Genomic DNA, 22792 nt, shown 5'->3' with positions numbered 1-22792 from the left:
TTAAACGAGTTCCTAACCTGCTCAACAGCACCTGAAACCATAACGGCCTGAATCTGTTTCCAGCTTGTTCTTATTACTGACCATCAGGTCGTGCTCAGCTGATCGAGAACCTCAAAAATCGACTCAATGATGAAAATTGTTTATCACAGCTTTTTTTGGGCAGTTTGGGAGTGAAATATTGGCTGACCTTGGCTATTTGCAGATCTTTATGGATAAATGAAAATTTAAAAAGTAAAGAAGAGACGGAAAAAAAAAACATCCACGTTATCATTGATGTTGCATAGTTTGTCCACCAGAGGGCGCTCTGCAGCGTCGCTGTCAGCTGATCCCAGGGAACGTAAACGAGTAACCCACGACTGTCACTTGATGTTTAGGTTTCGTGTGTTGGATAACATGATCCATGCGCGTCTTCAGTGAACGAGCTTCAGCTTCGATTCCAGAAATCGGAAAAGTCCAATTTTGGGGGAATGAGTCCTCTGCGATCTGAGCATCCATTCAGCTCCCTCTCTTTGTCTCGCAGTATTTGCTCGCCCTCGTGACCTTCCTTTGATGCCGCAGTGGTGCCGGCCTTCCCGGCGACTCTGCATTCACAGAACCCCTCAATGGGCCTTTTATGGCACCATTGTGTCAGCTGGAGTGTTTGAGCCATTCACAAAGAGCTGGAGAGCAAACATGAGGCAAACAGCTGGATGTGAGTGTCAGAGTCTTCAGACAGGCGGGGGAATGGGATTAACGGGACATTCATTAAAAAGATTAGATGAGTTAATGGGGTTTGTTTGTGATAGATTAACTTCTCTTCCTGTGGTTTATTTACTCATCGGCTGGTTTCTCTGTCCCCCGGATCAGGGTGAAACAGCAGACCCCTCAAAGGGCTTTTAGCCACGCCCCTTCACAAACTTTGTCTTTCAGCACATTTCTAATTCAGGCAGCGGGACAGAGACTTTAGTTTAGCTGCTGAATTAGAAGGCACCAAGAAACTGCACCAAGAAAATATCACAGCCATCAAAAATATGAAATTATTTCTAATTTCAGGAGCTAAACTCTGTAGTTCCTCTGCCGTCCAGCAGAGGCAGTGGTGAGTCAGTCTCCATAGCCTGATGTACAGACTGTTCATGACACCTGTACAGGGGGAGGACGTTTCTATAACTCACCTGTTTGCATGATTAGGGGCGGGGTTTTGTTTTGTTTGTACACAAATAGAATCAACAACACCAACAATAATAATAATGTAAAGTTTAAATGTCACCTCCCCTATAACATCAACAGGTTAGCAGCACGGACACACAAGTTACATACAATCATTTACAATATAATAAATATACTCTTAGAAATTAAAAGTATTGAGTGCAGCGATGGACTGAAGCTGCTGGTAGTCCAATAAACAGGTCCTCTGTATTTAAGAATGTCAGAGTGCAGTTGGTAAATCACTAATCACATATACACACTTATACATACAGAGATGTGTATTATATATTCACATTAACAAGACTCAGGGTTTTCTAAAAAAGAGGAGCAGATGAAGAAAGTCTGTTTGAGAAATAGAAAAATTTATTTTGAATTAATGAAATTCTATGAAGATATGATTGACATGTAGCAGCCCACACACTAGTACTAGACATTATGTGTGGATAAATGAAAAATTAATGTAATATCAACATACAGGGACAATTTATAGAATGCCGAGCTCTGCTCAGAATATCGACTTCATCGACTTTCTGCAGACAAATTCAGGATTTTGTGAAATATAATATATGAATATAAAGTGACAGTTTGTTAGCATAACTCTTCTTTTGCTTCTCTTATAAGGTCATCAGAGTGAGATAAGTGTCAGCTGCAAACATCAGAGGGAGTACATTTTTACACACAGTTTCAAAATCATGAATGTAAATTAAAAATAAGAGCGGGCCTAAAACCCCACACACAAGCTCCCTTTGAATTCTGGTTATTAACAATGACCCGTTTTTCTCTTATTGTTATCTAATATTTCCAGTTCCAATTTTATTTAATTTTGTTAAAAGCATTTTAAACTGAACTGTGTCAAACACCTTTGACAAATCTAGGAACAAACTAAGGGAATATGTTTATCATCCAACCCTGTAGAAAGGCCCGCTCTGAAGACATTTTTTCTATAAATCCAGAACAGTGATTATACGATATTATTATCAGACAGATGTTTTCAAATTCTTAGTACTTTGGAAGAAAACAGGTGAGAGGCCGACAGTTAAAGAAACTAGATTTGAATAAAGGACTGTTCTTTTTAAACCTTGTTTTTAAACACAACACGTGTAAAGGGTTCAGTGATAACAGGAGCGACTTGTCTCGCCGTGGTCAGCGGCGTGGTCAACATTTTTAGTGTTATTTGAAAAACCTCTGTAGGAGCTGGAGGGTCAACCACACCTGAACAAGCACAACTGTGGTAAGTGTGGCCTCTGTGACTGACGGGTGGATGCTGACAGGTGGATGCTGACAGGTGGATGCTGAAAAGTGGATGCTGACACAGGTGGATGCTGACAGGTGGATGCTGACAGGTGGATGCTGAAAAGTGGATGCTGACACAGGTGGATGCTGACAGGTGGATGCTGAAAAGTGGATGCTGACACAGGTGGATGCTGACAGGTGGATGCTGACAGGTGGATGCTGAAAAGTGGATGCTGACACAGGTGGATGCTGACACAGGTGGATGCTGACAGGTGGATGCTGAAAAGTGGATGCTGACACAGGTGGATGCTGAAAAGTGGATGCTGACACAGGTGGATGCTGACAGGTGGATGCTGACAGGTGGATGCTGAAAAGTGGATGCTGACACAGGTGGATGCTGACACAGGTGGATGCTGACAGGTAGATTCTGACACGTGGATGCTGACACACGTGGATGCTGACAGGTGGATGCTGACACAGGTGGATGCTGACACAGGTGGATGCTGACAGGTAGATTCTGACAGGTGGATGCTGACACAGGTGGCTGTAGCTGCTAGCTTCAGCTGAGCTCCACCTCTGGACTGCATTTGGGCTGCTGGAGCCTTCAGGATCATTTAGTGACCAATCATACGTTTGCTATGAGGTGAGATGTGGGCGTGGCCTTCAAAGCACGAGCATCGGGGTTTCCTGTGTCTCTGACAGAAGGTCGGGTTTCAGAGTCCAGCTCCACGCTGCAGGAGGAGGAAGAGCGAGTTCGGCTCGACAGAAGGTTTTTTGTGCGCCATCCTCGTCCTCCTGAAGGACGCCACAGACTGCGAGCTGTGTTCTTCCTGCTCGGCCGGCCCAGGCTAAGAATAGTCTGATGCTAATGTCCTGCTGCTGGTGCACAATGAGCTCCTTCAGAGAGACAGAAGAACCAGATTTAACTCTGGTGTTTACTGTGAAACCCTCGGTCACTTATTCTCACTCGCCTCCTCTAAATCTGCTCAGGATATTTTGAACACGTCCCACTCACTGCTGAATTTAACTAGCCGTTATTTTTCACCTCTGCGGCTCCTCCACACTGACCTCCTCTCCACCGCTTCCTGTTGTCCATCCTCCGTCAGTTACGCTGACAGGTGCAGTAATGTGAAGGGGGCAAAGCCACGTGTGTGACTTAGTTTGAGCGCCCTTCTTGTCTTATCTCTGCCTTCAAACGTTGATCCTGCAGGTCTGGAAGGACGGCGTTGGAGGAACACTCAGCAGCCCATCAATCATCTTCATTTATCAGAGTTTTCCATGAATGGAGGGATGAAGGAGGGCAAATACACACTAAGAAACTTGGGCAGGGAGGCAACGGCAGCTCAGAGGAGAGGGAGGGGCTAATGTGTATTTGTCGTGTTCAGCAACGGAAGCACGTACAGGTCTTTGTTTACACACTGCACAATCTCAGGTTTTTATTTTATTTTGACCTCCTGCTCACGACCTGTGACGTATCCAGAGTATCGGCAGACACGCCTCCTCTATATGTCCCAACGCTGAGGTCATGGAAAATAAAAAAAGCCATGTGGAAGGAGAAGTCTGTCTTCTTCTTAAAGGAAGAGTGTAGTGTGTGTGTGTGTGTGTCTGTGTGTGTGTGTCCAGCTGAAGGCTAATGATAGCAACATGCTAATGCAGAATAGAATGGGTGGGAGTGATCACAGGTGTAAAACGCCATCACACCTGGCCCTGTGGTGCAGGTTGGTGGGTAGGAGTCTGTCGCGTGTAGCTCATAGTTCGCCGTCGGTGCCGGGCTTGCAGGACAAAGCGTGAGGAAGAGGAGGAGGAAGGCTCAACAGCTCTTAGTTTTTGTTCACAGAGGCTGACGATTACTGCAGGTGTTCTCACATCAAACACATCTGGACACATCTGTTCTCAGCCTGCTGTCTGAGCAGCCCGACGTAGACTTATACTGGTTTGTGCTGCCATTTAACTGGGACCATTTTCTCTGTTTTCCTGGAGAGCTGGAATGAGATTGGTCAGGGTGTGGAAGCTGAAGAAGAGGGAGGAGGTGTGGGAGTGTTTTCTCAGAGTTGGGTCATAAAGAGGTGGTGGGAGTGGAGGTGGGGTGTGTTTGCGTGCCACCACACGGGCGGAGCTGCAGCTCACTGAGTGCTTACAGAGCAGCAGAGCGTCACCACGGCGTCCACCTCAGTGATGGTTGAAGTAATGGTCGTAGTTTGAGTGACACAGCTGGAGCTGCTGATGAACTTGGCCCTGTTGAAAGCGTTGGAGGACTTCCTGTGATCTCTGAGCGCTCTTCCTCTTCATAAATCTCCACAGCTGTTAAACGGGTGACCCCGTCACCGTCAGTGGGCGTGTTCCACGCTAGGCCATGCTGAGGTGTTAATGCCAGACACCATTAACAGCCAGTCCGTCACACTGGGAATGTTCGGCACGCCGAGGAGACTTCTGTCAGTGTGATGGACATCGCACGGTCAGAAACAGGAAGCTGCTCTCTGTCACTGCTTCAGCAGGGATTTACAAACGTTGTCTTTCTGTTCCAGGCAGAAAAAACGCTGACAGCGTTCATTCGAACCCAAACTAACGGCTAAACCTTGTTAAACTGCTGAACCACAGTCATCAACGTGAAGCTGAGTTTGTCATTGGCCAGAGCCGACTGACCCTCGATCACCAGCCGCAAACGAAAACACCGAGGTCAACGAATCACCATCCGCTCGGCTGCGACGCTTAAACCAGCGTCAGCCTCCAAACTCCGTGAAGCTCGTTACTGATTACTCATCAGTGTGTCACAAACTGAGGAGGAAGAGGAGGGACTGAGATCAGCTGTGATGACCTGTCAGCACTGTGACTGGCCGTCGACATCTTCTCTCACTCTGGATGTTGACCTCTGACCTCTATGTTCATGTTGTGGTCTGGAGCTCATTTCCGTGAACCTCTCTGTACTCGGTCTCTGTTATCGCTCCTCCTCTTCTTCCTCCTCCTGTAATTAAAGAATGTGACCCAGCCGTCTGTTCTGATAATGGCTGGATGGAGCGCATGAAAGAGGAGCGCATCAGGAACGTGGAGAAAGTCGAGGTCACAGGATGGGAAGCCTCCCTTCCTTCTGCTCCGTCCTCCCTTCGTGCTCAGCTGACTTCTCCTCTGAGGGAGGGAGGGTCTTATCTGTCACAAGCTGGAAAAATGTTTCCTTTTTCCAGAACACATGAAACGGCCCGGAGAATGCGTGCAGCGCTGTTAGAAATCCTCACGTCTTCTGCAGTCAAATCCAGAAAAAGTGCAACTTTTAACTGAAAGCTGTGAGATTGTTAGCATAGACTGTAAATAAAGATGTACATAACCACGGTGACATTGGGTATGGAGGATTTGGGCGCTGAGTGCTGAAGATAAGTTTTCCCGTTATGGTTGTAGATGCATTTTTTCTTGGGGGAAATCAGTGTTTCCACCACGGCGACGTTCCTGGAAGGCGCCCTCGTCTCTCGCCCCGACACGTTTGTATGTCGGAGCTTTCGGCGCCGTGCCTAACAGCTGAGGACAGAGCCGTGAACTTTACATGACTGACATGTTTGAGCGTGTACACGCCGGCCGCCTAGGAGCAGGCTGTGGCCTTGACTGCGGTGGAGCTTCAGGATGCGGACTCGTTTCTACGCCCAGGATTTAGGCCTGGAACAGCTTGTAGAAGAATCAGAACCAGCGTTTATGTTTTCATGGATGCGCACTGATCCTCGCTCTGCTCACGGAGGAATTGCGCTCTTTTCATGACCTCGCAGGTCAGCTAGCTCGGGGCTAGCTTTGGCTTTTCCAGCTGTGATGTGGGAGTGCTCCACCAGAGCCCGAAGCCGTGTAATGTTGTGTTTGTGTGTCAGGGCCGCATGATGGCACTTTATAAAAAACGACCTGTTTTTTGTTCTCATGTTTTTCACATCAGAAGCACAAATTTCTTCTCAAAGCTGAACTGAGGTTTTTATCTGAACCTGACTCACAGTGTCTGACGCTTGCTGAGAATGGTAGTTTTAATCAGTAATGCACTATCCACATATCACCAACACGCGGAGCGTCACAGCTGTCACCTGACAGGAACGCCGGTGGCCTTTAAACCTGTGACCGTTCCACCGGGCACCAACGAATCCAGCGTGTTTCACGCCCGGCCACAGAGGCGCCTCGCTTCACACAGCCAAACCTGAAACTGTCACAAAATGTTGTCAGTGAAATCTGAGAGGACTCGGAGACTTTTCCAGGCTGGGAATTGTGACTTGGAATTCCAGCAGAGAATTAGACAGAGATTCCTGACCCCGCCCCCCGCCCGGCCCCCGAGGGGAGAGACGGGGATGTTCCTGTTAGTGCACTAACTTTAAATTCATAACTCAGACCTGATTCCATCTGTTCTCCTCCACTTATCCTTGTCAGGGTCGGGGACAGACAACCATTCATACTACTGTGGGAGCAGAACACACCAGCCTGATGCTGGAATCAAACTCGGGACCTTCTTGCTGCGAGGCATCGGTGCTAACCTGTTTCTGCTGTGCGCTGATTTTGTTCCTGGGTTTATCCGTTCCCATGGAGACTTTAGAAACGTCCTTGAAGGCGCTGAATAGTTTGGATGAATAAATGTTACAGATGGACTGTGAGGAATGAAACACACACACAGCAGCTGGCGTGTCTCCTGTACTGATAAACTGTACGAGGAGTGAATCAGTGGTTCTTGTTGTTAGCAGCTGCTCTTTGCTTTGGCCCTGCAGTCCGTCTGCAGACTCAGATTACACAGATTAGAACTCAGATTAGCCACATGGCTGTCCTGCTGACCCCTGAGATGGACTCAGGGAGCACATCTGTGCAGACAGATGCAGCTGCTGCTCGTGTCTTTATAAGACGGCCTACATTTCCGTGAGTTGTGTACTTTATCGAAGTACTCCGATATGTAAATGTCATGTACTCAGAATCTGCACTTTGTTCATATTTCACAGCTTTTAAATGTTCCTGCATTCCACAAAGTGACCAGGTCACATGATCTCTGTGGTGCAGGTGACTATAACCTGCGTGACTTCAGTGCATCAGGTGACCTTCTTACTGCTCTCTTATTGGTGTTTGCTGAAACGTCGCCTCCTCCTCACGCTGTATCTTTGTTGTGCGTCTCCATGCTTATCGCCATAGTTACCTGTGGCACCAGGAATGTGGAGCCACCAAGGAATGTGTACAATTATTAAACCAGTGAGGGGCCAGACACACACACACACACACACACACACACACAGAGACACAGACACGCACAGAGACACACACACACACACACACAGAGACACAGACACGCACAGACACACGCAGACACACACACACACACACACACACACAGAGACACAGACACGCACAGAGACACACGGAGACACGCACAGACACACACAGACACACAGACACACACAGACACACACACACACACACAGAGACACAGACACGCACAGAGACACACGGAGACACGCACAGACACACACACACACGGAGACACGCACAGAGACACACGGAGACACGCACACACACACACACACACACACACACGGAGACACGCACAGAGACACACGGAGACACGCACACACACACACACACACACACACACACACACACGGAGACACACACACACACACACACACACACACACACGGAGACACGCACAGACACACACACACACACACACACGGAGACACGCACAGACACACACACACACACACACACGGAGACACGCACAGACACACACACACACTCACACACACGGAGACACGCACAGACACACACACACACACACACACAGAGACACACACATGCACACACACACACACACAGAGACACGCACATGCACACACACAGACACGCACATGCACACACACAGACACGCACACACAGATGCGCACACACAGACACACACACACACACATGATCGACCCTCGTTAGTTAGAAGCGCTGTTGGGACCATGCAGGCCCTAACCGTGAGCTGTGTTGAGGCGGCGTCCTCGCTCCGTGCTGAATCCGGGAAAGTGGGTTTGAATGACCTGCAGATGATCCTGCGGCTCCTGTTTGCCCACAAACACAGACTTAGTCTGATGTTTCCTAAGCACCGAGGTTCGGTCTGATGTTTCCTCAGCACCGAGGTTCGGTCTGATGTTTCCTCAGCACCGAGGTTCGGTCTGATGTTTCCTCAGCACCGAGGTTCGGTCTGATGTTTCCTCAGCACCGAGGTTCGGTCTGATGTTTCCTAAGCACCGAGGTTCAGTCTGATGTTTCCTCAGCACTGAGGCCGTCACTGATCCATAACTGCTGAGGACGTGCGATGGAAAAAGGGTCAGTGAGACTTTTGTTCAGACGAGCTCCCACAGAGAGCCGGAGATGGACAGGGGCGGAAACCAAACCGCGGCACCTCTGAGCCTGCTCCACGTCAGCACATTCACGGTGAAAGCTGCGAGGTCCGTCCTGCTCCTCTCTGACTCCAACACTATGACAAAAAAAATCTCCAGAATCAACTTCCTGTTTCATTCAATCAGACCTGAAAGCCAAAAACAATAAAAAGGTTCGTTCTCTTGTTTCTTCTATCCAATCAGAACTCACCCAGAGAAAGAGAAAATAAAGGGGGCAGGGGCGTGTTTATGTGGAGCTCTTAAATTTAGCAGGTTAAAGGTCAGAAATGTGTTTTACAACAACAGTTTCTGCTCTGACGGTGGATGGTCATGTGCTCGACTGCACCAGAAGAAGAATCATGCAAAGCTGCTCCAAGAATAGAAATATGGAGTTCTACTGCTGAGACTCTGCAGTCCACGACTTTAAGGCTTTGTTTAAAAAGAGGACAAACTGTTGGACAGATGCAGATGGATGGACGGCCCTCCTGTCCCCGGACTCCCGTCATCGTCAGCCTCTCTGCGTTCCTGCTGTCATCACTTCTGACAGCGCTCGCCTTTAAAAGGAGGAAGTGGAGATGACGGGCCCGAGCTCCGACGACGGCTGATCAAAGACTGGGAGAGACGAAGAGCAGAGATCATCTGCAACTGTCAGGCTGCAAGTGCTCAGGATGACTGATCATCATAATTTACCGTTGTGTTCATTATTATGTTTATTTACTAATGTCGTGAATCATGAGCAGGAACCGCTCAGAGCCACGCCTCTCATCACCTGAGGTAAACTCGACCTGTGAGGCAGCTTTGTGTCCTGACAGTCCTGACAGGGACTAGAAAGAGAGAGCATATTTCTCCTGTTTTGGCTTCCCTTCATTGGCTTCCTGTTAAATCCAGAATTGAATTCAAAATCCTGCTCCTCACATACAAGCTCTTAAATAATCAGGCCCCATCTTATCTTAATGACCTTGTAGTACCATATCACCCTATTAGAGCACTTCGCTCTCGCTCTGCAGGCCTACTTGTTGTTCCTAGAGTATTTAAAAGTAGAATGGGAGGCAGAGCCTTCAGTTTTCAGGCCCCTCTTCTGTGGAACCAGCTTCCAGTTTGGATTCAGGAGACAGACACTATCTCTACTTTCAAGATTAGGCTTAAAACTTTCCTTTTTGCTAAAGCATATAGTTAGGGCTGGACCAGGTGACCCTGAATCCTCCCTTAGTTATGCTGCAATAGACGTAGGCTGCCGGGGGATTCCCATGATGCACTGAGTTTTTCCTTTCCAGTCACCTTTCTCACTCACTATGTGTTAACAGACCTCTCTGCATTGAATCATATCTGTTATTAACCTCTGTCTCTCTTCCACAGCATGTCTTTATCCTGTCTTCCTTCTCTCACCCCAACCAATCACAGCAGATGGCCCCGCCCCTCCCTGAGCCTGGTTCTGCTGGAGGTTTCTTCCTGTTAAAAGGGATTTTTTCCTTCCCACTGTCGCCAAAGTGCTGCTCATAGGGGGTCATATGATTGTTGGGTTTTTCTCTGTACCTATGAAGCGCCTTGAGGCGACTTATGTTGTGATTTGGCGCTATATAAATAAAATTGAATTGAATTGTGTGTTTCCAGAGGGCCAAGATGACAAACGGACTCAGACTGTGGATGTTAAAGTTCACATCTTTGATCTGAAGCTTTAAAATGTAACAAATCAAATGTTTGAGTTTTTCCACATTAATGAGACTCTGAGCATTTCTCTGCTCAATGGGTGCTTATTTTTAGGTACGGTGGGACCGATGAAGGCTTTGGCATCATTCAGGCGTGAGCCAGGAACGTGTGAAGCTTTGAACCAATCAGCAGTGAGCTGTGAGCGAGGCCTCACACGGGACGTCAGAGCTCGTGTTATCGCGTTTCTTTGTCGCTTTAGTTTGTTCTGCTGCAGCTGGGGAGTGATCTCAAGGTCAGACACAACGGTTTGTCATCACCGTCCAATCAGCTTTGGGAATGAACGGGGGGGTGATGGGTGAGGAGAAAAGGTGTCGGCAGGAGCACGTTAGGAGCTCCGGCTCAGCTCTGTGACGGCAGCTGATGACACGTGCGCCTCCTCACAGAGGTCAGCTGTTTAGCTCAGAGCAAGCCAGCGTCTCCCTGAGCAGCTCTCTAACGTTCATCTCCATCCAGCCCACTCCTCCTTTCTTCTTCAAAATGCATTTATATTTAATATTTTCTAGACAAGAAACTACAAGTATTTTTCTACAGAATCATACATGTGCACTTCATATTTATACTTGATATTTATCTTTCATCTTTTTGTTGTATTGTGACTTTATTCTGGTTGCGCCTCCTGGGCCCTGTGTACGTCCTGCATCCTCGCCCACAGTGACAGTACATTTTCTGTTCATCCTCTCCAAACGTCGACCTCAAACGCAAACTCTAAAACCTGCAGTTCCTCTAGCGTCCAGCAGAGGCTGCAGTGAGTCCTGTGCAGTGAAGCCTGCGCTTCAGCTGAGGCTCAGAGCGAAGGATAGTGATTGGATGTTGCTGTGATGCTGTCACAGCCTGTGGATGCAGCTAACATGCTCACATCAAAGACAGGATGGTGATGGAGTCACCTGGTACTGGTTACTGATCCACCCTCGCTGCAGTAGCTCGTTAGCTAATGACAGAACTGCAGCCAGAAAAACTTTTTGAAATTAAAAGCTGAAAGGTGTTTTTTATGTTGTTGTGTCATTATTGTGAAAACTCAACATCTCAGTGATTTAGTGGTTTTGATGATGGTTCATAAATGATGGCACACTGCTGCCCCTGTATAAACTGGCTGTCTTTGCTTGGTGTCGGGTCGAGTTTGTAACATCACACAGCGCTGACGCAGACGCAGAGTCCAGGAAGCAGTGAACAGCGCCGTCTTCTCCCTCCTTTTAGTCTTGTCGTTTTGTTTTTTCTTGTTTTTCCTGCTTTAAAGTGAGTCCTGCTGTTCCTCCATCGACGGTCCAAACCAGGTCAAAGTGCTTTTCATCAGCGTTTCTTCTTCTTCGGTATCTCTGCAGCTCTTCCACGTGGCATACGTGCTGATCAAATTCGCCAACTCTCCGCGGCCTGACCTCTGGGTTCTGGAGAGATCCGTGGACTTCGGGCAGACCTACCAGCCGTGGCAGTACTTCGCCTGTGAGTAACAGCACACGCTTGCATGCATGTTCACCTGTACGACCCCGACAGCTGAGGACCGAACTCTGTCAGATTCCAGCGTCCTGACCTCCTGTGGGTCACCCTAACTCTTCTTCTAACCTCAGTTAAATAGCAGCCCGGGGGCCGGGGGGAGGGGCATTACATCACAGGCCTGCCAGCTGATTGGCTGTGGCAGCCGTCAGTTCAGGTGAGCTGGAGGGGAATTCCAGGACTGTTGCCAGCAGGTCGCAGCGTGATGTTTAACTAGCAGATGTGTGCCTCATTCAGACTCACACCAGGTGTCTGAGGTGGTGGCAGATAAATGAAAAGGTGACGGCTTAATGCAGGCGTTCATATCATAAATGTGGTTAGCTTGACTTTTAATTTGAAAGAATGCTGCAGAATAATCTCTGCACCTCTGTTTTCTCTCTTCTACCAGGGTCTGTGCTGGTACTGGTGCAGTAACTGGTGCTGGTGCTAAGATCAGCCTATAGTTCAGAAGCTCTGAGAAGCGGACATTACATAGGATTACTCGCAGTATTTCGGGTTATTTCCATGTAGAATTTAGGGCTGTATCCACCAATCACTGGTGAATTTCTTGCCTTAGCTCCTCCCACATCTGCTGACATCACTGCATCCTGCTATGGGCCCAGCCACAGTGTGATGCTGTGCTTTTCTGAGCTTTTTGAGGATGAGCACCTGTAGTTTCTGTTGACAATGTGTGGAAACAGCTGAACGGTGTTCACTAACATGACTCCAGCTGTGATGTTAGGGTTTGAGAGCAGCTGCTTGGAGATGCTCTAATCATCAACTGAAGTGGATCCTGAGGACGCCTCACACTTTTCTGTTTTCGTGTGTGTGTGTGTGTGTGTGTGTGTGTGTGTGTGTGTGTGTGTGTGTGTGTGTAGCCTCCAAGAGAGACTGCATCGAGCGTTTTGGACAGAGCACCATTGAGAGGATCAGCCACGATGATGACATCGTCTGCACCATCGAGTATTCACGCATCGTGCCGCTGGAGAATGGAGAGGTGAGACAATCACGTGATCAGATTACAACGACTCTGTAATGAGATCAGGTTAGCTGGGAGAAAGATGAGTGAGGAGGACGTAGAAATCTATCAGCCAAAGGAACGAGCGAGTGGTCCAAATGGATAAATAATGCTCAGAAAGTGAGAAAAAAGCAGACAGTGACTAAAGGTTGAAATTCTGAGCTGTTAGCTAACATCAGTTCAAGGAATTGGTCAGCTGACCCGAGGAACGATCAGCTGCCAGGTGTTTGCAGGTTTCGTGTCTTTGTCCTCAGATCGTCGTGTCTTTGGTGAACGGCCGTCCCGGGGCGATGAACTTTTCGTACTCGCCAGTACTGAGGGAGTTCACCAAGGCCACAAACATCAGGCTCCGCTTCCTGAGAACCAACACGCTGCTGGGTCACCTGATGGGCAAGGCGCTCCGCGACCCCACCGTCACCCGCAGGGTAAGGCACCGCAGCAAACCAATCATCAGTCAGCACACAGTGACATCATAGTTTGCTGATTTGCTGCTGTTGGGTGTTTACTGCTACATGTTGCGTTTTCTGGACTGATCACAACAAACAGTAAAGATGAGCTCATGCTCCTCAAGTCTGTTAAATGAATCCTACAAGGCTGTAAGATGGATGGATGGATGGTTGGATGCATGGATGGATGCATGGATGGATGGTTGGATGGATGAAGGCATGGATGGATGCATAGATGTTTGGATGGATGGATGGATGGATGGATGGTTGGATGCATGGATGGAGGCATGGATGCACGGCTGGATGGTTGGAGACATGGATGGATGGTTGGATGGATGGAAGGTTGGACGCATGGTTGGATGCATGGATGGTTGGATGGATGCATGGATGGTTGGATGGATGGATGCATGGATGGATGCATGGATGGATGGTTGGATGCATGGATGGATGCATGGATGGTTGGATGGATGGATGGATGCATGGATGGTTGGATGGATGCATGCATGGATGCATGGTTGGATGCATGGATGGATGCATGGATGGATGGTTGGATGCATGGATGGATGCATGGATGGATGCATGGATGGATGGTTGGATGCATGGATGGATGCATGGATGGTTGGATGGATGGATGTGATACGCCTTCACAACAAGAGACGTCATCAACATCTGGACGTTTAGGAAAGCGATGCAGAGAACTTGGTGTCAAATTGTGATGAAGAGTCAGTGTGTGAGTTGTCCCAGCATGAGTCTTGTTGTTCTTTGAAGTGACTGTAGGCAGCAGAGAACCCTGAAGCTGCCAGCAGTGTTTCTGAGTCAGCTCCTGCTGTGATCTGTGTTCTAGTATTACTACAGCATCAAAGACATCAGTATCGGAGGACGCTGTGTGTGCAACGGGCATGCTGAGGCCTGCAACGCCAAAGACCCCAGCAACCCCTACAAGTAAGATTTAACTCACACACACACACACACTCGTTCACTGTGTTTGTCTCTTGGAGTCACACACACACACACACACACACACACACACACACACACACACACACACACACACACTCACCTCTTTCCCCGGAGCTGTGATCTGAAAGGCGTCAGGTACTCCTGTGTGAGGGTTGGCTGTGTGCCACGCTCTTATAAATTTGCATACCTGCGATGGAAATAAATGCTAGCTGTGTTTGAGCATGTGCTGGCAAACGAGGGTACAGCTGGCATTCAGAGGAGCTCAGCATGGCCTCACAGAACCTGCAGCTGCTCAGTAAACTCCGTCACCACGTACGTCTGAGCAAAGCTCGCCTGGATGTCAGATACAGGTGAGCTACAGCTAGCAGCGTAATCACTCTGGAGTTGTCCAAACCACAAAACTAGGAAACTCTTTCAAAGAGGCCACGCCCCCAGATATGACAACTTTAATCCAGCTTAAACAGGTGAGTCATGGAAACATGTTCCCTTGTACAGGTGTTGTGAAGATGGAAGTGATCCACAGCAGGGCTCTAGAGTGCGACCAATTTGACTTTTAAATATAAATGAATTTTGCCAGAATCTCAGGTTAAAGCTCACAAAACTATTTCAACAACCACCAAACAGTGAATGAGAGCAGGTAACGGACTCCACTCAAAGACGTAAACACAGAGCGGACCGACGCATCAGAATCAGCGTTCTCTTTCTCGGCTTTCTCACCCGACGGCCCGTACACGGACACGCCGTCGGGGCTGAAAGCCGACAGCTCGCTGACTCTGATGCGTCGGGTCTGCGCTGTGTTTACGTCTTTTTTACGCTCGATTCTGAGCTGCAGGTTTTATCTCTCTCCAACCAAAATTCATTGAACCAGAAGCAAAAGAAGATCCAAACTACACTTCACGTTTGATAAACGTCATCATGGATTCACTCTGACCTTTGCTGTTTTGCTTCCACCATGATAAAAATCACACTTCATGCACAGCTCTCTCTCTCTGTCAAATCTTTCATTCACCTGTCACCCACAGAGCTGCCACAAACGATTATTTTGACAGTCGACTAGTCAGATCATCATCCATTGGACGTAAAACGTTCTGCTCTTATATAACTATCATTAGCTTACAGCTTGAAGTGTTTAAGGCGCTAACTAAAAATAAAGACAAGATGATATGAACGGCTGTGTGCAGGCAGGAGGAGGACCCAAAGTGCAGACTCCGGAGACAAACGTGAACTCAAACAGCTTTAATGCTGAACTCAAAGTAACAAACGTCCAAAATACAAACAATAAACACAGGCAGACAGAACACACAGCATGAATGAGGGTAGACACATTCTCGCATGAAAATATCTTAAAAGTTTATTTTGTGACCCAGAAAGAGTAATATTTCAAACTCCGCCCCTCTGCGTTGCTCCCAGATATCCCAGAATCCATTTCTGGATTCTGGGATATTGCATTTCGCCATTTCGAGCTGATTGGAGACCAGAACAGCCAATCAGATTTTTTTGCATCCAAGTCTGTGATTGGCTGGTTTTGTGGCACAAATATAACGGTGTAGAGAAAGAGCTGCTCGCGCACGGGCAGAAATGTTGAGAGCGCGAACGACACAATGCGAGCGAGCGCAAATGCAAAAACTGAGCGAGGGGCTGCTGTTGTGTGTGCGTGTGTGTGCGCGTGCGTGCGTGTGTGTGTGTGTGTTAAGACTTAAGCCGGTGTTTAGCTGTCATCATTACAGAAACATGAATACGCGTCTGTTTCCTCTGCATGCACAGACGTGCAGTCCTGCTGTTTGTTTTCCATTTCTTTCCTGTGCGCAGTGCAAATTATTACCCATGCATCGTGTCAACGCACACACACACACGTACAGACTCATTGAGGGAGTGTGGACACAGCTTGGTGCGGAGCTGCTTTTAAACATGATTCATTTGCGATTTGAGGGGGAGATGTGATGCACAGCAGAGACACTCGCAGCTGCTGGGACTCTTTCCGCCGTCACGCCGACATCCTGGAGATATTTAAGCTGCGCGTTAATTGACAGTCGATAAAGACATCCAGGTGGCTCCATTTCCAGTTGTTAACCCTGAGGTCAGGAAATCTCTGGGGCTACAAATCAGTGACAGAGCTCAAGCTTTCCCTCATATTTCTGTTTCGTGGTTTCAACAGGCAGCAGTTTGTTTCATTTACTGTCCAAAGCTGGAAGTTCAAATCTGTAGAGGCGCGAAGCTGCAAACTTCCTGCTGCACAACCTGAAGAGAATAAAGACTGTGAGTGAAAGGGAGGACGTGTGGTTGGTGTCTCTGCTCCAGGCACAGCTCTCCTGACATTTGTGCCAAACTGAATGAAGAGATATGATGATGTTACCGAGTTTAGTGCACATGTCGCTCCCAGCAGGAAGTAGTGTGTTTCGGTCTGCGTGGTGTAGCGGGCAGGTACCGGCTCACAGACTCGGTGCCGTGGTGTTCAGCTGATGCTGGGGTTTGTATGAAATGGTCCTCGGGGCTGCAGCTCTGAGAGGCCGCAGGCGCCGTGCAGCTGCACTGGTGGCTTTCCTGGTTTAAACTGCGGTTTATCGCTGAGCGCAGCAGTCCTGAGCTCGCCAGGTCTCTCATCAGTCAGAGAAGCGTGGAACTTCACCTGTGATGGAAAAGGAAGGGTGGAGGAGAGAGGGAGGGCACTCCACCATGGGCTCAGTCTGAAGCCTTCGTGTGCTCAGAACAATGTATGAAACTCCGGGGCAGCATCAGTGTCCCTGGACAAAGTGGTGCAGCTGGAGATGAGCAGACGGGGCTGCCGTCAAATGAAGGCTCAATAAAAATAATAGAAATTCCATGTGCAGCATGTCTGTGTTGTTGCAGAGCCCTTCCTGTGTTTTATGACCTTTAACCTGCTGCTGATGAGCCCAGCTGTGCAGCGTCTGCTCACCTGCAGCCTTCAAACGTGTCCAGGCTGACGCTGCTCTGCATTCCTGCGCTCTGACACAAAGCAAGGTCAGGAGAGATTTATTCAAATTCCTTTATCGCTCTGACGCCTGTCTGCACACCGCAGCCAAAGACACGACCTGCTCTGGTTCCCGGACGTGTTCGCCGACCCTCATTCATCCCATTATTGGAATGTTTGAACATTTTGATAAGAACATAAACCACACGCCTGCTCCGTGCCTCTGTTTAAAATACCCGAATGCTCGTCATACCCACAGTTTGCCACAGCTGAAGGAGCTGAACGCCGCTTCCAGAGCACGCTCGCTTTTTAGAGTTTTAAACAGTCTGCAAGTCAGAGCTCAGGCGACCTCGCTGACAGGTTAGACACACTTCTGATCGTCAGTGTGTGCTCACACGGATGCTTTGTTTGTTATTCTCTCATTAATTCAATGAAGCAGCTGGAATCAGCAGGCCAATCACAGCAGAGTCTGCGTTGACGCGAGGTGGACTCCTGAGGATGTGCACGTCAGAGCTTCAGAGCGCTCGTGGTTCTGACGGATTATCACTGAATATGTGCCGCGACCACACACACACACACACACACACACACACACACACACACACACACACACCAGCTGTGAATGAAGAATCCAGATGTGGCCCCTGAGCTGTGATCCTGAACTGAAGGTGAAACCAAACATCAATCTGAGAGCAGCTGTAAAGCGCACGCAGCGCCGAGCGCGCCTCTGACACGTCAGGGTTACACACAGGAAATATCATCTGTGTGATGTCACATATTTACGTGTGACCAGCAGGTTTCACCTGTCACACCAAGCTCTGCTGGCTTTCTGCTGCAGCTCTGCGTTATTCACACATCCGGTGTAAGAAGAGCGTGCTGGGCCTCGCCTCCGCAGAGATCCAGTGCACACAGCGTTGGTTCAGCTCGCTGAGATGAGCGCGGCGTGAGGTCTGCAGAAGCGACACACTGGACTCGCCCTCGGGCTGTTTGCCAGGAACGCACACTCAGATATTACACAGCCATCGCACACACTGACACACAGGACTGAGGATTGAGTTCAAGGCCAGCGCATTCCTGCCGTAAACACGCCTGTCGAGCCGATCTCTGTCTGCGCTTTATCGCTCACACTTTGCGTGATCGCACAGCTGCTGGAGCCCAGACAGGAAGTACCGAACCAGGTGGAAGTGCACCATTTAATGTCGTTTCCTTGAAGCAGCTGACCTCCAGATGTCGAGGTGGCCGGAGACGGTGACGGGCAAGCAGATCAAACTGTAACTGAGTACCTTTACTCAAGTACTTTGCTGAAGTACGGCTTTAATGTACTTTAATGAAGCATGGATGCAGACGTCATATTGTGTGTGTGCGCGTGTGTGCATTAACCCTTTCACTCTGTTGTTTACAGGTTGCAGTGCGACTGTCAGCATCACACCTGCGGCGTATCTTGTGACCAGTGTTGCCCTGGATACCACCAGTTGGCATGGAAACCAGCCACGACCTACAGTGCCAACGAGTGTGAACGTGAGTGCGTGCAAACACACAGACACACACACGGGGTCGTGACCCCTGCAGAGAAATGTGCTTCCTGCGTGGGGTCAGGTGACCTCGCGGGTCCGTGTGAATTAAGAACATCCTCGCTGGGCTTTTCAATCTGCCGCTCGTCCGCTGTGACGGGCAGCTCCGCCCATGTGCTCTGGCCATCTTTGCTGATTCGATGAAAGCCCAGTCGCCACGATTTAAGAGCCTGCGTGTGTTCCTCGTTTTCTGCCCGGTGTTGTAGGTCCAGGTGTGTGTTCAGAGGTCTGTGTGTGGGGGCTTCAGGTAAACGTCAGTGTTGAGGTTTCCATCCACAAACAGTAAACTGTGTGTCTCCATCCACTGAGCTGATGTGAGCAGGATCTGTACCAGCTGTTTCCACCTCCAGGCTGGCTCCAATTGGTGACAGTGGGGGACCCACGGCACACCCATGTTTGTGTCTGTGGAAAGCCTCATCTGTAGAGTTCAGGTGTGTTTTTGAGTGGTCAAAGGTTAAATGACTACATCGTGTGGCGCTCAGCGTCTGATCCTGTTCAGAGCTCTGCTTATGTGTACACGAGAGCGCCGTCTGTTATCAGAGCTGCAGTTATATTTAACAAAGACCAACAAGGGTATCAGTGAGGTCACCGGAGGTCGCCGAGGGTCGGCCCGGAGCCGCCGTCAGAGGGGGAGGCGTCGGTCTGTAAAAACGGAAACAGCTGTTTCTGTTCTAGGTGTGAGGCTCCGCCTCCTGAGCACGCTCACAAACATACAGACTGTCCTTAATAACTTACCTGTCTTGTTATTTTAAATGCTGGCTCCTGCTCGGGTGTGAGAACAACCCCCCACTTAATCCTAGCGTGGAACATGTGACACGTGTGAACTTTGTCCCAGATAGCGGAGAGCACAGCAGAGGTCCAGACGGACTCTCGGGAGCGCTTATCTGCCTCTCAGCGTCCGGGCGGTGCCGGCTGAATAAACCAGCACTCCTCATCCTGCAGCCCAATAATGACGGCAGGTTCCTCCGAGCCGGCAGCGTCTGAGTCTGTCTCCACAGAAACCGCTCGCAGGTGTTATCGGGCGTTTCAGACAGATTAGAAATGTCTGAAACGCCCGTCCCGCCCTTTCCCAGGATCAGCATGCAGTTTACACAACATTCCAAAGCTGGAACGTTTTTCTGGGATTACTGTGGATAACTGTGTGTGCTCCACACAGGTAAACGCTGCTGCCTTCGTCTCACGTGTGGGAATAACAGCCTCAGCATCACACCTGGAAGCTACCTGAGCTCATGGTGCAGATGTGGCAGCAGCTGGAGGAGCAGCCTGACTGTAATCAGACATGAAACAGTGTGTGCGTGTGTGTGTGTGTGTGTGTGTGTGTGTGCGCGTGCGTGCGTGCGTGCGCGTGCGTGCGTGTTGGTTAGAGGAATGAGAGGTGCTGATTGGTCAATGATGTCGTGCGTGACGCAGCCAGCTGTGTCTGCTTCGTGGTTTCCTCTGAATCTCAGGAGTGACTCTCGAGTGTGAATGAGGATGTAAATGAAGCGCAGGTGTATCCTGGTCACACCTGCGAGTGTTTCTTCTTCAGGTGTGTCTTCACCTGTCTGTGTTCTCACCTGCAGCCTGCAACTGCCACCGTCACTCTTTCGACTGTTACTATGACCCCGAGGTGGACGAGAGGAGAGCCAGCCTCGACATCCATGGACACTACAGAGGGGGCGGAGTCTGCCTCAACTGTCAGGTACCTGACACACCTGAAACTGTGTTAGTGTGTGACCTGCGATGACTGACTGTAATGGGAACTTTTCCCTCTCAGCATCACACCACTGGAGTCAACTGTGAGCGCTGCGTCCCCACCTACTACAGGTCACCTGACCACGCCATCGACTCGCCGCTGGCCTGCTCACGTGAGCCTGACACACACACACACACACACACACAGAGGTCATCTTCTTCAGTCCCATCCTCCTAATCTCTCGTCCCGCCCACAGCCTGTGACTGTGATGTGGAGTTTACAGACGGTACCTGTGAGGATCTGACCGGGCGATGTTTCTGCAAACCGAACTACACCGGGGAGAACTGTGACTCGTGCGCCGCCGGCTTCACCGGCTTCCCCGAGTGTTACCGTGAGTTTCACAAACACCTCAAAGCCAGCGGGTCACTTCCTGGAGGGTTCCCTGCAGCTTCAGCCTCAAACAAATGCACTCACTAGGTGCTGTGAACACAGCTGCTGTGGGCGCCCTGCGGGTGGCGCTGTGCTGCAGACCCAGGAACTTTGTTTGACTGACACATAACCAGAACAAAAGGGGAGGAACAAAGACACACAGCAGCAGGCAGAGGACCACGAGGGACGGGAGGGGCGGGTACAGGTGTGGGCGGGGCTCTAGTATAGGAAGTTAAACTAGAAGAACACGTATGGACAGACTAGCCCTCTTAACCTAAACTCCCTCTAACATTGGAACTGCAGCGATCATAAGTACAGTACAGCCGAACAGCTCAGAGGATTCGAGGTTCACTAAAGGAGCCCAAAGAAGTTTGATCGCAGCTTTTTATGACTGTAAATTTAGAAGAAAGCAGATCACAACCAAAGAATTCACATCCACAAATCACATCAGAGCAGGCTCACCGCTGTGCTTACACAACCTGACCTCTGCTGTCTCTGCCCTACAGCCAGCCCCACACACCCCACCACCATCAACGGGGAGGCCAGACCAGCAGGAGAGATCATCAGTGAGTGTGCAACACACACACGTGTCTGTGCTGCTAAATATAAGTGATGTGTTTAGTGCACAGACGGTTTCACTGATAAACACAGATCTGTCAGCTGACCTTGACTTCAGCGTGGATGTTCCACGCTCTCCTGCAGCCACTCGCTCAGGTTTGCAGGAGGAGCCTGAGGTGAGTTCACTGAGAGGAACGTCTAAGCGAGGCTGTGTTCTGTGTGCAGACTGCGAGTGCAGCGCCGCAGGAACCGTGGAGAACTCGTGCAGGGCCGACCCTCGGACCGGGACCTGCATCTGCAAACCGGGTTTCACCGGAGACCACTGCGACGCCTGCGCGCCGGGCTTCTACGGGCTCAGCTGTGAGGGTGAGACGTGCACATTTAAGCCTAACACGTCAGGAACATCCGCACGGCTGCACGAAACACACGAGCTGCAAAAAGCAGCATTTTCATCTCCACCCATCTCCAACTGAGCTGACATCACAAACTCCACCCATCTCCCACAGTCACACCTGTGATCTGATGACTCACAGCCGTCCAATCACAGAGCCGAGGAGACGACGTCCTGCTTGTTTCAGTAATCCACAAACAGAACGTGTGTGTGTGTGTGTGTGTGTGTGTGTGTGTGTGTGTGTGTGTGTGTGTGTGTGTGTGTGTGTGTGTGTGTGTGTGTGTGTGTGTGTGTGCAGCCTGTCAGTGTGCAGGGCCTGGCTGCCTGGACGGGTCATGTGACGAGGTCACCGGTCACGGTGTGTGTCGCGGCGGGTTCCTGGGTCCTCAGTGCGATCGGTGTGCTCCGGGCTACTTCAGCTACCCGCTGTGCCAGCGTAAGTCCCGCCCATCAGACCCGGACTCTCAGTTACACTCAGAGATCTCCTCATCACCTCCAGCACGCGTGTAGCTCAGCGTGTCGTTCAGCTGGAGCTCACACGTGAGCGTAGTGACAGTGTGTAATAATCCCGCGAGCCCACGCTGCAGTCACAGTCTGCGCCACACCACAGCGAGCTCGTCACAGAGCTCGCGCAGGTGTAAACTGAACGGCCTTACGTGCACTCAGCAGCCGTAGCTCACCGTCTCGTTGTGCGTCGGCTGTGTTTGCAGTGTGTGGATGCAGCTCGCTCGGCTCTCTCCCCGAAGGCTGCGACGCCGCCGGGCGCTGTCTGTGCAGACCGGAGTTTCAGGGTCCTCGATGTGAGCAGTGCAGATCTGGATTCCACTCCTACCCCGACTGTAAAGGTGAGAGAACCTGGCACAC

The 22792-nt window shown here is 49.8% G+C and overlaps 1 protein-coding gene across 2 annotated transcripts in view; it reads left to right on the top strand.

Moving 5' to 3' along the window:
- lama5 (laminin, alpha 5) overlaps positions 1–22792 on the top strand; it is a 71088-nt gene that overhangs the window by 10312 nt on the left and 37984 nt on the right. For both annotated transcript variants that reach the window (XM_085261084.1, XM_085261083.1), the window contains exons 3-14: positions 11804–11921; positions 12830–12948; positions 13224–13394; positions 14260–14357; positions 18707–18822; positions 20438–20556; positions 20632–20722; positions 20807–20941; positions 21486–21545; positions 21763–21903; positions 22227–22364; positions 22639–22773. In XM_085261084.1, coding sequence (XP_085117210.1) covers positions 11804–11921; positions 12830–12948; positions 13224–13394; positions 14260–14357; positions 18707–18822; positions 20438–20556; positions 20632–20722; positions 20807–20941; positions 21486–21545; positions 21763–21903; positions 22227–22364; positions 22639–22773 — 1441 coding nt within the window. The remainder of the gene's footprint in view (positions 1–11803; positions 11922–12829; positions 12949–13223; positions 13395–14259; positions 14358–18706; positions 18823–20437; positions 20557–20631; positions 20723–20806; positions 20942–21485; positions 21546–21762; positions 21904–22226; positions 22365–22638; positions 22774–22792) is intronic.

The sequence above is a fragment of the Mchenga conophoros genome, linkage group LG20 (genome assembly GCF_057382185.1).
Source record: "Mchenga conophoros isolate Kocher_MC1m ecotype Shallow Benthic linkage group LG20, M_conophoros_male_GT1.1, whole genome shotgun sequence".
Taxonomy (NCBI): domain Eukaryota; kingdom Metazoa; phylum Chordata; class Actinopteri; order Cichliformes; family Cichlidae; genus Mchenga; species Mchenga conophoros.
This window is presented reverse-complemented; position numbering and strand designations above follow the sequence as displayed.